The sequence below is a fragment of the Pinus tabuliformis genome, chromosome 2_1 (assembly GCF_031772625.1).
Source record: "Pinus tabuliformis cultivar Carrire ecotype Pingquan chromosome 2_1, CPIR1, whole genome shotgun sequence".
Taxonomy (NCBI): domain Eukaryota; kingdom Viridiplantae; phylum Streptophyta; class Pinopsida; order Pinales; family Pinaceae; genus Pinus; species Pinus tabuliformis.
In genome coordinates, this window is record NC_142299.1 from 71473820 (window position 1) to 71488954 (window position 15135).

Genomic DNA, 15135 nt, shown 5'->3' on the forward strand with positions numbered 1-15135 from the left:
TTCCTTACCTATCATGAGCACTTTTGGGCATGAATTGGTGGGGGGATTTCGCGGAAAGAGTGGGTTAGATCTGTATTCTTGTCTGCATTGGCTAATTTCGTGGTTACCCTTGTATCCTAGTCCAGTGGGATTTCCTTTACTGGCAATTATCTTTAGGGTTGGCACTACATGGGAAATCTCGATTTTGGTTGCATGGTCCCACTTCTTGATACCACCAACATTACTCCCTTTCCACTTATTTTGCCCCATTCATCTCTTTTCCCATTCGCGTCCACATGTGTTCACTAGGCCAACATAGGGTTAGCCTCCCCCCCCCTTGTCCACAACTTGGGTCGGGCTTGGAATGATGCCCCGAAGGCTGATGCAGCTAAAAAGAAAGTAAAAAGCATAATGTGGCCACTCTTAATAGGAAATGTACCACAATGCAAAATATGGTCAAGACATACTAATTTAGTACGTGGGAAAAAGCCAAACATTAGCTCTACCCCTTATTTATGTAATGATCCTTAATAGGAATACAAGTGATAACAAGCGAATAATGCATGTAACAAATTACAAAAACGAAATATTTAGTCAACACCCATGTAAAAGTTGCAAATGGAGAACTTCTGAGAAATTTTATTATATTTTTGCAAGTCAAATACAATAGATGATGGAATGGTGCACTTGGGCTTGTCTGAAAGGACAAGCAGGACCAAACCCAGGTAGGAAAATGGCTGAGTTTAAGGTTGCCAAGCTACTGCAACAATTTGCACTACATTGCCTAGAATCCACTGCTCTACCGAAGTTCAAATCGCTGGAAGGTGCACTGAAACTACCCAAAAATTTATATGCTTTTAACCCTGGACTCCTTGGCCAAAACCCTCAAAAACCTAGAAATGGTTCGGCCCGATTTGGACTTCCAAAAATCGACCCCCAAAGGCACTATTTAATCCCCAACAATTCTACATTGTCTGTTGCAAAAATATGGGGCTCAAAACCCCACCTCTGGTGCTCAAAAAATTATGAAACTTTATATTTGGCATCCCTGTCAAAAACCCAGAAAAACCCAATAAGGATTTTCGCTAGTTTAGAATTTTGATTTTTGACCCCCTTGGAGCCTCACCTCAGCTCTAGCTGCCAATTTTGACTTGATAGAAACTGCCTATAAATCCACCTAAAAACTTCTCCAAAATGCTAAGTTCACCCGTGCCATCCAACCCTTGACTCCCCGAATGATCTCTTGGCCCAACTCAATTGCTCCCAAGTACCACAAAAATTTGTTGTGGCCTCTACGTTGTCCCCCAGCCTAGCAGTTCAAATTCTTGGAACGCTGGTTCAGCTGGCTGTAAAACCCAACAAGAACGCTTGTCTAATGTTGCTACCTGAACTCCCCAACTCTCGGACAAGCAATCAGATCTTTGCTTATCTCAATCTCCCTCTATGTGTTTCCTAGCTGCCTAGAAATACACACTCCTTGCTTTGCGTTGGTTGGTGGTGCTATGTCACTGCCTCGGAACTCTTAAAATCCGTGTAGAACTTCCTCTCTAGGGTGGGCACAGATGGTCCCCAGAAGTAGAGGTTGAATCTCTCACTTGAGAGATTTGTGGCTAAACAGCGAGTTGACTCAGCTAAACAACAAAGTGAACAGTCAAGTGATTTTGTTTGCAAGATGTATGAATGAATCCCAAAATGAGAGCTACTCCCTCCTTATAGCAAGATGTATGAATGAATCCCAAAATGAGAGCTACTCCCTCCTTATAACTCCTTGGGCCTCCCTCGCCAAATGTGGGCCCCTCCATCCACCTATTCGACTTTTCCTCCAAGCTATTTCAATGGGCCAATTCGACTTCCCATGTGTGTGGCCCCCACATTCCACTAGCAACCAAATTAAGTTGAAAGTCGAAAATGATGGGTCCTCTTCCTTAGCCAAAATTGCGCAAAATTGTGTAGCAGCACCATGTTACAAATGTGTTTGAGAATGGTGATGACAATTTATGGCCATCACCCTCGTTCCTATGGGCCCTAGAGGGGGGGCTATCCACTTCTACATATTACACATCATGCTCTCCATCCCCTGGAGCCCCAAGCAGTTATGAAGGAGGCATATGAAGAAAGGTGGAAAAACAAAGGTCGAGGTAACTCATGTACCACGCTCATATACCCAGGTGTGGGCTTCCCTTATCATAGCTACCCTTGCACCTTGACATGTGGTCTGGATGTGTTAAATTGGCAACTAGGGCCAAACTCCATGTGGGTTGGCTTATTTCTGGCAGCTGATATTTTTATTGGATCCCTCTCGTCGAGAGGTGTAGGATTGATCCAAAGATCATCCGATTCCGATAAGTATTTATGGAGATATGAATTTATTTTGTTTATGTAATTATTATCAAGCCGACTAGCACATATGTAGGCTCTAGAAGCCCAACCGACGTGTCTATTCAACCTCTACATTTTTAGTATAAATAGATGAGGATTTTATGTCATTTAAACACACACTTCATGTGATCTCCTCCTCACCACGTCTTGGGTTTTTGGTGAAGGAGAGACTCACAAGAAGATACGCTGGGTTAAATATGATGCCCTAACTGTTGTAATACCCTAGCCGCAATAAGCCGCAGGCTTATGAGGATGGACGCAAAGACCTTATACGCTGGACCTTATACACAGTTAATGGAGACCATTAATACGCAGATCAGGGAATACGTTGTTCCTTTCACGCAAGACAGTCTCGTGATAAATCTACTCCGTTGTCATATGGAAGAGCTGCAAACAATATATGTTGATCATGAGAAGAACGCAATACATAAGGAGATATAATACCACGCATGAATGCCCTAGCTTATACGTGGATGATGCCCTCGTACACACATTCAATCATAACTCGTTCTTGAAGGACAGCGGAGTGAAAGGATAAACGAGGGAAGGGTTTCATGGGAACACTGTTGGGTTGTAGATCCAATCTAGCCGCAAATTGGATGTATATTTCAATACCTTAGAGACCGAAGCCATCTAAGCGTTGTAGGAGCCCTATCTCTCCAATCACGTGCATCCGCATATTGAAGCAAACGATTCTGTCTTCGCTGACTTGTAACAGTCATCCATTTGGCATCACAAAATTACAAAATCGAGAGGCTGTTATGTATGGGATGATTCCTCATGAAGTGTGAAGATGGTAAAAGGCTAGAATATCCTATCCGAGATCATCGTTGCTGACTGGAATGTAACGCTGTTATATATATGTTGTCCACGCAGTGATGTAAGCAGCAACTTCATGAATGTATGTGGATGCGCAATAACAACAGCTCAATAAATATACATACGCACAACCCAGGTGGATACGCAGCTCAATGAATATATATACTTGCAGTCACTCAGCAACACGCAGTCACTCAGTGTTGCAGCGTGATGATGCACAGACAGCAAAGAAGATCTATGAATCTACACAAGGAGTATCCTATCCGAGATCATCGTTGCGGACTGAAATGTAACGCTGTTATATATATGTTATCCACGCAGTGATGTAAGCAGCAACTTCGTGAATGTATGTGGATGCGCAATAACAACAGCTCAATAAATATACATACGCAGAACCCAGGTGGATACGCAACTCAATGAATATATATACTTGCAGTCACTCAGCAACACGCAGTCACTCAGCGTGATGATGCACAGACAACAAAGAAGATCTATGAATCTACACAAGGAGTATATTACAATGAAAAGACCGGATCTGTCATTCTCAGTATACTTGTTGATTTGGGGTAGCAATGTGATGCTGTATAATGAGAGCAGCATTACAGTGATTGAGGTGCAGATCCATGATGATTGAGAACAACTCAATAATTTCTTGAAGCAGTACTACATAATGAATATGCAGCATGATGTATGAGGTCATGTACAACATTATGTTTGGACAACACAATGATCATGAGCAGCATGATGGTGCTACACAGTCAGGTGCAGCAAGTGGATGAGATGCAAAACGATGATAGATGAAGGAGTCACCTTGGAGGATCAGTTGAAGCAAAATGTCTTCAACTGATCTCATCGTTATAGGAGATAATCTATGCTTAGATCCAGATAAGTCAAAGTGTTGACTTCTGTTGCAAATGTCCTATCTCTCTCTCTCTCTGTTGAACTTTGAAGATAAAAGAAGATTTGATCAAAGGGTTTCCCCACACATTGTGGGGTTTGTCCCTGGCTTGCGCCATATCTTGTGTCCTCTTGTCTTGGCTTGTCTTCTGTGTTTTATATTTATGTTCTATCTGCAGTTTATATTAATGCTGTTGTGATAGCTAACTATGAAAATTTAAAGAAATTGCTCTAGCATAGAACATTCCAAATCTTAACAGGATGATTCCACTTATCCCCACAGCATTCCATTATTATATCATTTGGCACCTACAACTTAGAGGATGTGCCATGGACCTACCACCCGCTTTAGAGGTTGAAACTACCTAATAGGTTCTTTGTTTAACCCCCTATTGAGCTTGGAGACACTTATACCTGCCATAGCTACCCTTGCACCTTGACATGTTGTCTGGATGATTCCACTTATCCCCACTGCATTCCATTATTATATCAGTTTATATTAATGCTGTTGTGATAGCTAACTATGAAAATTTAAAGAAATTGCTCTAGCATAGAACATTCCAAATCTTAACAGGATGATTCCACTTATCCCCACAACATTCCATTATTATATCATTTGGCACCTACAACTTAGAGGATGTGCCATGGACCTACCACCCGCTTTAGAGGTTGAAACTACCTAATAGGTTCTTTGTTTAACCCCCTATTGAGCTTGGAGACACTTATACCTGCCATAGCTACCCTTGCACCTTGACATGTTGTCTGGATGATTCCACTTATCCCCACTGCATTCCATTATTATATCATTTGGCACCTACCACTTGGAGGATGTGCCATGGACCTACCACCCCCTTTAGAGGTTGAAACTACCTAATAGATTCTTTGGTTAACCCCCTATTGAGCTTGGAGACACTTATACCTGCCAAAGCCCACTATGTAAGGGCATGCCACCATGAAGTGCCCCACTGATGCCATGACTTGTAAGCATTATTACTTAATTATTCTAATGATTTGTTGTATTGGAGGGCAAGGGGACGCATTGGATCTTATGCAGGACTGCAGGTGGGTCTTCATTTGGGGCTTGGTTTCCCTATACAACATCCAAGCCCCACTATACCTGCCAAAGCCCACTATGTAAGGGCATGCCACCATGAAGTGCCCCACTGATGCCATGACTTGTAAGCATTATTACTTAATTATTCTAATGATTAGTTGTATTGGAGGGCAAGGGGACGCGTTTGATCTTATGCAGGACTGCAGGTGGGTCTTCATTTGGGGCTTGATGTCCCTATACGGCATCCTAGCCCTCCAGAGGGCCACATTGGCACTTGTAGGGTGAGAATTGAGAGCCATGCAACTCCACTATAGTCGATATTACTTCATGGATCCCTAGCAATGTTCATTGATTGCTCGTGTTCCACCTTTTGGACAAGGATGATGCACTTGGTCCACCATGCCCAACAGGGTCCACAGTTGCACCATACACTTGGCAGAGGTTCCAAGATGCCTCCTGTTCTAGAGAGAGGGCTTGTATCACTACTTCGGCCCTTATAGATGGTCAACATATATCTGATCCATTTGGTGACCCATGAGGATGTCCTTGTGCCCCCACACCCACTTGGGAGCACCACAAGTTCTTGATTGGATATCAAGGGGCTAGCCCCTTTCCACTATGTTTTGAGTCCATTTCTTCATCATGGCACCCCGTGGACTTTATCAAGCCTCCTCAAAGGCCCAATGACTAAGGCCCAATGACTCACTTTGTTGATCATTGAACCCTCTTAACTCACTTTGTTGATCATTCAACCCTCTTGAGATGAATCATTTTGATAATCACTACTTGGATTGGGTTATCGTGAGAATTTTGTTATCCTGCTTGGAGGATGAGTTTGGATGAATGGATGAATTTTGATGTTGGATCTCTTTCATTTTGTCTTGAGCTTGTCTATTGGTTGATGATTGGATATACTCTTTCTTACATGTAAGTTCTCTTTTAATGTTATTCTTGTTATTTACTTTTGTCACATGCATGTTGCTCGGATTTTCGTTATAATGCACTAAAATTTACTGCTTTTCTTATGCGAAATTGTGCGATTTTGACCTTTTATAGCGTTGAATCATGTCATGGGCCATGTATGAGTGAGTGAATGTTCCTAGAGATCATTTGTGTCAAAAATTATCTTGATAAGTCATCAAATATTGCAAATTGAAGTGTAAATACCTTGAAGTTGCTCCTCTCATGCCCTAATGCCATGCGAAGATGTTCTCAAGGCCTCCTTGACGAAATGAATCTATTCATAACTACAAATTCTCATTAACACCATCTCTCCCAAAGGGCAAGGCATTAAAGCCATTAATCCTTGGTGATCATTTTCAACACTTATTCTTCTCACCTCCCTCTCTTTCTAGGCCTAACCTACATAGGTTACCTTGGGAATCAATTATCTCACAATCTAGCCATCCAAACACTTCGATTTTTGGTCCACAATTGCGTTGAAGTTTTGTTCTAAAGTCCCTCCACATTTGAAGATCCAACGACGAGATCTCAAGATATAGCAAGCCCTAGCTCAAGGACCATTTTTTGCCCTAGGTTACCCTTGGCTAGTGAACTCATTTGCATCATTGAATTATATTCCAAGAAGACTTGCCCATTGATCCACTTCTCTTCCACAATTAGATCAAGCCCCACCTTGCGTGACAAATTCCACTTACTTGACCTAATTTTGGGTCCACTTAGTCTCGTGTGGTCCCACAACTTATTGAAGTTAATTTCACAGAGACCTCCTTTGCTCAAACTCTAGCCCTTGAAATCCCCTTGGCCTTTCCTAGAGAGCCTTATACCTTGGTTGCCAATCAAGCAAACCATACAATTGAGTCTCTCTTGTGAATAGGCCTTGGGAATCACCTTTCCTCCTTCCAATTCATCATCATGATTCCTCATACACTGGGTCTCCTCCCATCGGTGAAAGCCTATAAAGAGCAGGGAAGCTTTGCCGAGGTGACAGTGGACTATCGCTCCATCGTTGCCCTCGACCTAGTAGTTGCTCCATAGGATCGCCTCCGACCCCTACTAGTTTGAGCGGTAACACAGACTACATGAAGGGACAAGTTGGCCTAAAGATAGCAATTCATACCCCTCAAAAGCCTATAAATAATAAGGAACTCGACCTCATATGGACAAGCTCTCAAGCAAGTTCGATCTTCTCAAGAAAGTAGCTGGAAAAGGACGAAAAAGAAGTAGAAGAGAACATGTAGGGTAGCCTAGCCCCGGGCACGTGACAGGCGGGCCAGCCAACACGCAGCTGGAGATAGAAAGCGATAGGGTTCCAGGTGGCGGTTGCCGGCGAGGAGGTCTTGAGCCCGGAAACATCTGGAACTTGGCGGTATGAGGTAGTTGGCGCGGAGGTCTTGAGTACAGGAGCAGCAGGTGACAGTACTAGCATTCGATTCTCCACCTCACGGGAATGATGGTCGGTGGGCCTCTCTCTCTCTCTCATGGCAAATCGAAGTGTTAGAAAGTTGTTGGGCAAGTCAAAGTAGCTGGAAAAGGACGAAAAAGAAGTAGAAGAGAAAGATCAAAGTTTTGGGCCTCTCTCTCTCTCTCATGGGCAAATCGAAGTGCTAGAAAGTTGTTGCGCAATTCGAAGTGCTGGAAAGTTGTTGGCCGAGTCGAAGTGCTGGGAAGACGTTGGGTAAGTCGAAGTGCTGCTAGGTAAGTCGACGAGATAGGACGAAACTATTGGGTCGAAGTTCCAGAAGAATTTGCTGGGGAAATTGCTGGGCAGGTCAAATTTGCAGATGAAATTTCCGGGCACGTCGAAGTTGCAAATGAAATTTTTGGGCAGGACGAAGTTGCAGAAGAATCTGCTGGGAGGTCAAAATTGCAGAAGGTGCTGAGAGAAAAACTCGTCAAGGTTTCACTTGGTCTTAGGGGGTTTGGTCAAGGGTAATACAAGAAGAGAAGAATTCTTGTGGGTTTTCTTCTTAGTAAAGATGTTTTGGCCCTGGTTGATTGCCTATATCTTGTGTCCTTTGTCTTATTGTTCTTTATGGTTTGGTAGTGGTTTGATGAAGAAAATACTAATAATAATCGAGTGAAAAAAAAAGCTAATTAACTTTAGAAAAAATAAATCACAACCAATTATTAAAGTAAGAGAAATCATCTAATCTAGTTGCGCCTAGATTTCTAACATGGTATCAGAGCAAAGGCGACAAGACAAGGAAAGGTAGCTTGAAGGAAACTAAAGGGTCGAAGCACAAGAAGATCATCGAGAGCATTAATCATCAAGAAGGACCATTCATCTCAAGGATCATCTCATCTCAAAGAAAGAAGACCTCAAAACCCTAACTCATCCAAAGAAGGGTTATTCACTTGAAGAATTCTTGAGAACACATAGTCATCACAAAGAAAAGGTCTAAAGGACCCTACCTCCCCTTAAATAAGGGCTACTCATTGAAAAATCTTGAAGTCTCTACATCCAAGAGAAGCAAGAAAAGGCGTTGTCATCATCATCAAGGAAACAAGGTGATCTCCTTCTCTTTGAAGGATCACTTTTGAAGGAAGGCATATTCATCAAGAAGACATCCTCTATTATCAATATCATCATCAAAATACAGAAGGCATCAAGTTGAAGATATTGTCATCAAGGAGCATCTTCACTTGATAAATAAGTAACTCTATATTTATGACTGAATTTGCTATCAAAATGACTTCATTTTGCAAGAAAACAACAAATTTGTTGGAAAATCAAACTTTTTTGCATGGAAGAAGAGGACAAATTTGATCCTCATAGAAAATGAAGTTGTTAAACATGTTAAGGGATCAATAACTAAGCCTCCAAAGGAAGAAGCTCAAGCTCTAGCAAAGTCTATGAAAGGGGACGTATGGGCTCAAAGGATTCTCATTGAATCCATCAAAGGATCCCCTCATACCTCATGTATCAAAGTTCGAGACATAAAAAAAAAATATATCACAAGTTAATAGAATTGTTGTCCTTAAGTACTACAGGAGAAGTGATATCTTTGAGGAAGGAGCTCTATAAAATGAAGATCTCAGAGGAAGATGGAAAGCCCCATATTTTTATGAAGGTATCAAAAATAATAGACCGACTACAAGAGTTGGGAGAAATAATGTCCGATAAAGAAATGACCACCATAGTGCTTAATGCACTTCTAGAGGAATGAGGCAATTTCACATCTTGCATCTTTGGAAAGAAGCAAGCCACCCCATTCAATGAACTCTGGTCATTGTGTAAAATTGAAGGAAAAAAGCAATGTAGGACCAAATGAGCAAGTCCTAGCATTTGCTCCCATGGCTAGGGAGAAAGGAAAGTTGGGAAGGTTTGCTCCTCACAAAAAGAACAAGAAGAATATGTCAAAGGTCCAATGCTATGGTTGTCATGAATATGGTCACTACAGGAGAGATTGTCTGAAATTAAAAAAGGACAACAAAAAAAAAGAGGAGGGTAACAAGCCCACATCATCGAAGAAGTGCAAGAACTTGAAAAGAGGAAATCAAAGGAGGAGGAAGTAAGAGATCTCTATTACGGCTAAAAGATAATCTCCTCCACTAAGCTCTTTTCAGTGTTTGTAAATAATAGCTATCATGGCAAGAAGTGTTTTAGGTATGATAGGATGCATCATAGGAGAAGATGGCATCATATTAGAAGCATACCATGGAAGCAAGAGCTCATGACATTATTAGACAAGCTTGAAAGAATAGCTAGAATTCTAAATGGATATAGTAGTCATGATATAAAGGAAGTAGTTGTTGGTAACCTCGTTGAAATCATATATAGTACATATGGTTGAAAGAAAGTCCTCTGGAATGAAGCAATTCATCATACATCATCATCATGAGAAAGGAGCTTATGCAAGATGATAATAATCTACATCCTCCATTTGAATCTTCATTAGAAGGTTCATCTCTACTTGGAAGAAGCAAGTATCTCGTTGATCATTCCACCTTGTGTGGGATCCATTGTTTAGAAGAATGATGGCATGGTGATAGGCAAGTGCTTCAAGTCAAGATGATTGAAGTACTCTCAATCAAGGAAAGGATGTCTAGATGACCAAAAGGAGAAAAGAGGTATGTATATTTGATAGAATAAGTCATGTCATCACGTAGTTATTGACAACATGGGTAATTGCTGCACCTTGTGAGCAAGATCAAGGACCTTTTCCTTTTTGGAAAATGCATGAAGGCATGGTTCACATATTGATAAGATAAAATCAACATAATCTGTCCTCGCATGGAATATGAGGTGGTTGACAATCATGATGAAGGAACTTTGTCAAGAAGTTCCTGGGGAAGCAATATGTTAAGGAAGGAAGAAGAGATCGTAAAAGTTGCAACTATGGTCTCATAAGATAAGAAATCAACATTCGATAAAGATTTTGATGTAACATCTCCATGAAGGTGGTATGACCTTGATAAGGTTTGTAAAAGGAAGAAGACCCTTGATACATGAAGGATGTGTTTATGAATGTGCAAGATGTTGCAGGCAAGCAAGATGTTATGATGAAAGGCCATCACAAAAGGTAACTTTGATTTGATGTTCATTTTTTATCTTTGAACATCTACAGGGCTACTATAAAGAGAGTTGTAGATGTCACCTACAACTAGCACTCATGTGGTTGGATCAAATACCCTGGAGTAAACATGACTTGAAAGAGGTCGCTGTATGAGGAAAAAGCCAGATGGGGATTAGAGGATCACTTGCCCACAGAGAGAAGGATGACATGACTTATGAGGATCGTGAAGGAAAGTGATGGATGGTCGATGCCCTACAAAAGATGAAGGCTCCATAATGTTGAAGATGAACTTCATGACATCGAAAGGAGCCCCACAAGCAGTGGATAGTCCCATGATCTTCACCTAGAGAAAAAAGTTGTTGGAAGCAAGTCTTAACCCCCATGATCTCCACCTAGAGCAGAAAGTTGTTGGAAGCAAGTCCCTGGTTAAGAGGGAGCTTGGACAAGTCCCTAAATAAGAGGGAGCTTGGGTACATTCCTTTCATAGGAATAGGTAAATTCCTTTATAGGAATGGGTATATCCTCCCTAGTTGAGAGGAGAGATAGACACATCATTCTTTTCTTCACTTTGCGAAGAAAGAATGGAGGATTGGTTAAGCATTTAGTATCTGATACTCTCTTTGAAGATGAGATAGGGCATCCAAGATAAGAGTATTCGAAGAGGATCGATATTCTTTGCAGACTAGGAATTCGAGATAATAATAGTCCTGGAAGGACATACTCTGTGAACATCGAGGTGGGGTTTGTACCTTGAGAGACAATGATGATAGTGTCTATAAGTCATTGGTCTTGCCAACATTGTGCTCTAATCTTGTGGAGGGATAAAGTTGTTAGTCAAGGCATTGATATGTGACAATGTTTGTTGATAGTATGCTAGACAGATGGCTTACCAATCCGACTCTTCTTATGAGAATTCTTCAGAATAAGAATGTCCAAGTACCTTGTATGGATTATGAATACCTCCCTAGTTAAGAGGGAGTGTTGAAATATGTAACTAGGTTCGGTCTTCATAATGGCATATATAATATGTATTATATGAAAAGAGAAAAATAAAGTTATTGTTATTCTTGAGGCATGGGTTTCACGCTCAAGGGAAATTTATTTTTAGGTCAAGCTCCCATTCAGTGCTTCTAGGGCTTGTCATTGTGTCTACAAGTCAATTGAGTCATTTTCATGTATGAAAGACCCTTCTAGGCATGTTACATATTGAAAATAAAATTTATTTGAGTCAAAAGAAAGTCAAAAGACCCTCCAAGACCTCATCACGATGAAAACATCAAGTCGGCATACATGAAGGGACAACTCGGCCTAAAGATAGCAATTTGTACCCCTTAAAAACCTATAAATAAGAAGGAACTCGACCTCATTTGGACACACTCTCAAACAAGTTCGAACTCCTCAAGGAAGTGGCTAGAAAAGGACGAAAAAGAAGTAGAAGAGAAGGATCAAAGTTTTGGGCCTCTTTCTCTCTCTCTCTCTCTCTCTCATGCTAGGGTTTCAACAATTGTTGGGCAAATCGATGCGCTAGAAAGTTGTTGGGCAAGTCGAAGCGCTAGACAGCTACTGGGCGAGTCAAAGTCCTGGGAAGTCAAAGTGCAAGAAAGTTGTTGGCAAGTCAAAGTGTTGCTAGGCAAGTCAAAGAGCTAGGAAGAAACTACTTGGTAGAAGTTCTAGAATAATTTGTTGGGCAAGTCAAAGTTGCAGAAGAATTTGCTAGGCAGGTCGAAGTTGCAGACGAATTTGTTGGGCAGGTGGAAGTTGTAATAGAATCTGTTGGGAGGTCAAAAACACAGAAGGTGCCGAAATAAAAGCTCGTCAAGGTTTTACTTTGTCTTGGAGGGTCTTGGTCAACCATCATGGGTCTTGGAATTCGTCAATTGAAGATTATATAAGAAGAGAAGAATTCTTGTGGGTTTTCCTCTCAATTGGAGAGGTTTTGGCCGTGGCTAATCGCCTATATCTTGTGTCCTTTGTCTTATTGTTCTTTATGGTTTGGTAGTTGTTTGATGGAGAAAATACTAAGAATAATCAAGGGAAAAATGAAGCTATTAAGTTAGGTAAAAATACATCACAAGCAGTTATAAAAGGGAAATCACCTAATCTAGTTGCCCATAGATTTCTCAACACATCCAAGAGGAAATGTTGAATGGCGAGAGCCATGTTGCTGATGCAGATAGCATAGGCACATGGCATATCATCATTAATAAGTGAATATGAAGGGTTGTTGGTTTGCTCACAATGTAGGGGAAAAATTTTCTCCCAAGGGGTTACCCATTTTGGTGGGTAACAAGGCTCAAGATTGTCCCTTCATTCATAACTTTAATTCCCCATCTCCCTCATTAACTTAGCCATGTCTTCCATTAACCAATCCCGTATTGAGGATGCCATGTTAACACCTTTAGATGGAAAATTTATGCAACTTGATTCTCCAAGTTCAATGTTCAATTAACAATTTCCTTAATGTTAGGTAAAACCGTAAACCACTTTCATTTGATCCAATATTTGGGCAATGATTTCACCTGTTGGTTTCTATCTCGGGATTATGTTCAGTATTGAGATTCCATCCCAATCTCACCAATTGCTTGTCATTCACATTTGATAATACACTCTCCTCCGTAGCCCCATCCCTAGCAATAATGGAATGTAGCTGCATCTGGCAGACCATATTCCATCTAAAACACCATAACAAAGTATGACTTCACTCCATGTCTTTCTGAGGCTTCTGTTATTGCATCTGATTACAAGACATGTCAAAATAGCAAATAAAATACAGGAATAGAAACATAATCAATATTAACATAAATCCTTCTCGTGTTGTCCAACACCAGCCAAATTTTCCTGATTAGCTTGGAGTTACCTGTTCACAGTTTTGATTAAGGTGATGGGAAAACTTTACCAGTTGCTATTCACCTCCTCATGTCCAAAACTGTCAGGTTAGTAGTTTGGTTCCTACATATTTCTTACTCTGGATAAGACCTTTCAATTACAAAAATCCTTTTCCATGAGACCACACATGGGTAATGCTTCTTTTATAACAACATTTAAAATTTTACGTTTATAATGTAATTATAAATGAGATACCGTTTTTTATATGTTTTTTCATTTCCCAGCTTAATAATGTTTTATAAAAAAATCCGTTGATTGTCTTTTTGAATTCAGGGGAAACCTCAGATTCTACAGCAGCAGCTGAACAATGTTGTAGCACACAAGCTTCTAATAGTCATCCATGTGATCAAGAATCTTGCAATTCCTGTGCTAACCAGAACATTATTAGTGAAACCACTGTCAAAGGCACACTGCTGGTGAGTTCAACAAATACTTATTTAATTTCAACCAAATAAAATATTAGTTTAACAATTATTGATTTAACTTGAACCATAAAGCACATAAAAATAGAAAATATTTTGCGGGATTTCATTTCATTCCAACTCAGTATACCAACTTTCTTATATGTTTCCATGCAGAAGAAGAAAAAAATGCATAAAACAAAAGACATTTTATTTATTGAAATTTCCTTCTATTGATTTTAGTTTCCAAAGAACATATGCTTGTTCAGGAAATAAGCATATAATCTTCTTTGGATGTGATAAAGGTAAACCTCTTATGTCATAGTTGCACACTAAGGAACATTTTACGAATATCATTATACTCTCTTGCGCTTCACCTCTCTTGCATCCTGTTCTTATTTTATATTTACTCATTCTATATCCTCTCTTATGCTTTTCCTGCCACATCCATTGTTGGTTTTAAGCCTACTTTACATTACACAGCATTGTTTGATAATAGTCTGCATTTCATACCCTAGAAGGGACACTGTTACCAATCACTATAATCACAGTTTCCAATTCAGAAATAATGACTTGATTCATTTTAATCTGTAGTTTAAGCTTTAGAAACTTACATATATTGGATGTTATAAACAGATACCTTGCAGAACAGCAATGCGAGGCAGCTTCCCACTTAATGGAACCTATTTCCAAGTTAATGAGGTTTGTTCTCCAACTTTTCTAGTATTTGTTCCACTGTATATTCTGATCAGAAATAAATATAGAACAATTTGTTTATAGACAACTTGATGAAATTGAACAACTCTAGCGGCATACACAGTAACCTCAAAGTATCACCGTTCCCCTAGATATTTATACAATGTCGGCATAGGAAATATTTACTTCATACAAATTTCCCCTTTCCCATTGAAAAAAGCTTGAATCTAGAACCCAAGGTAAATTCGGCAATTTATACTTCATCTCTCAGTTATAAATTTTTCTATTAGACTCAACTAAAAACCAAGTAGTAGAATATAGTCCAAAAAATCCATGCTCATTAGTCGATTGAGCAAGTCTAAAACTGTGATTGAAAAGAGATCATGTCGAAATTCTAAAACACATATTAAGTACTAAAATTTATAGAAGAAATGCGGACAAAATTTCTTTATTCCTACAAATTTAACCTTGAACCATTATAAGAGAATTACGAGCAATTAGTGTAATTGTACAACCAAAAGAGGTGGATCATCTGCAGTGTGCA

The 15135-nt window shown here is 40.1% G+C and overlaps 1 protein-coding gene across 1 annotated transcript in view; it reads left to right on the forward strand.

Annotated features, from left to right (window-relative positions):
* The window catches only part of DML1 (demeter-like 1), a 291074-nt gene that overhangs the window by 193080 nt on the left and 82859 nt on the right, over window positions 1–15135 (forward strand). The window contains exons 15-16 of the mRNA XM_089400383.1: window positions 13768–13910; window positions 14532–14597. Of these exons, the coding sequence (XP_089256509.1) occupies window positions 13768–13910; window positions 14532–14597 (209 nt within the window). The remainder of the gene's footprint in view (window positions 1–13767; window positions 13911–14531; window positions 14598–15135) is intronic.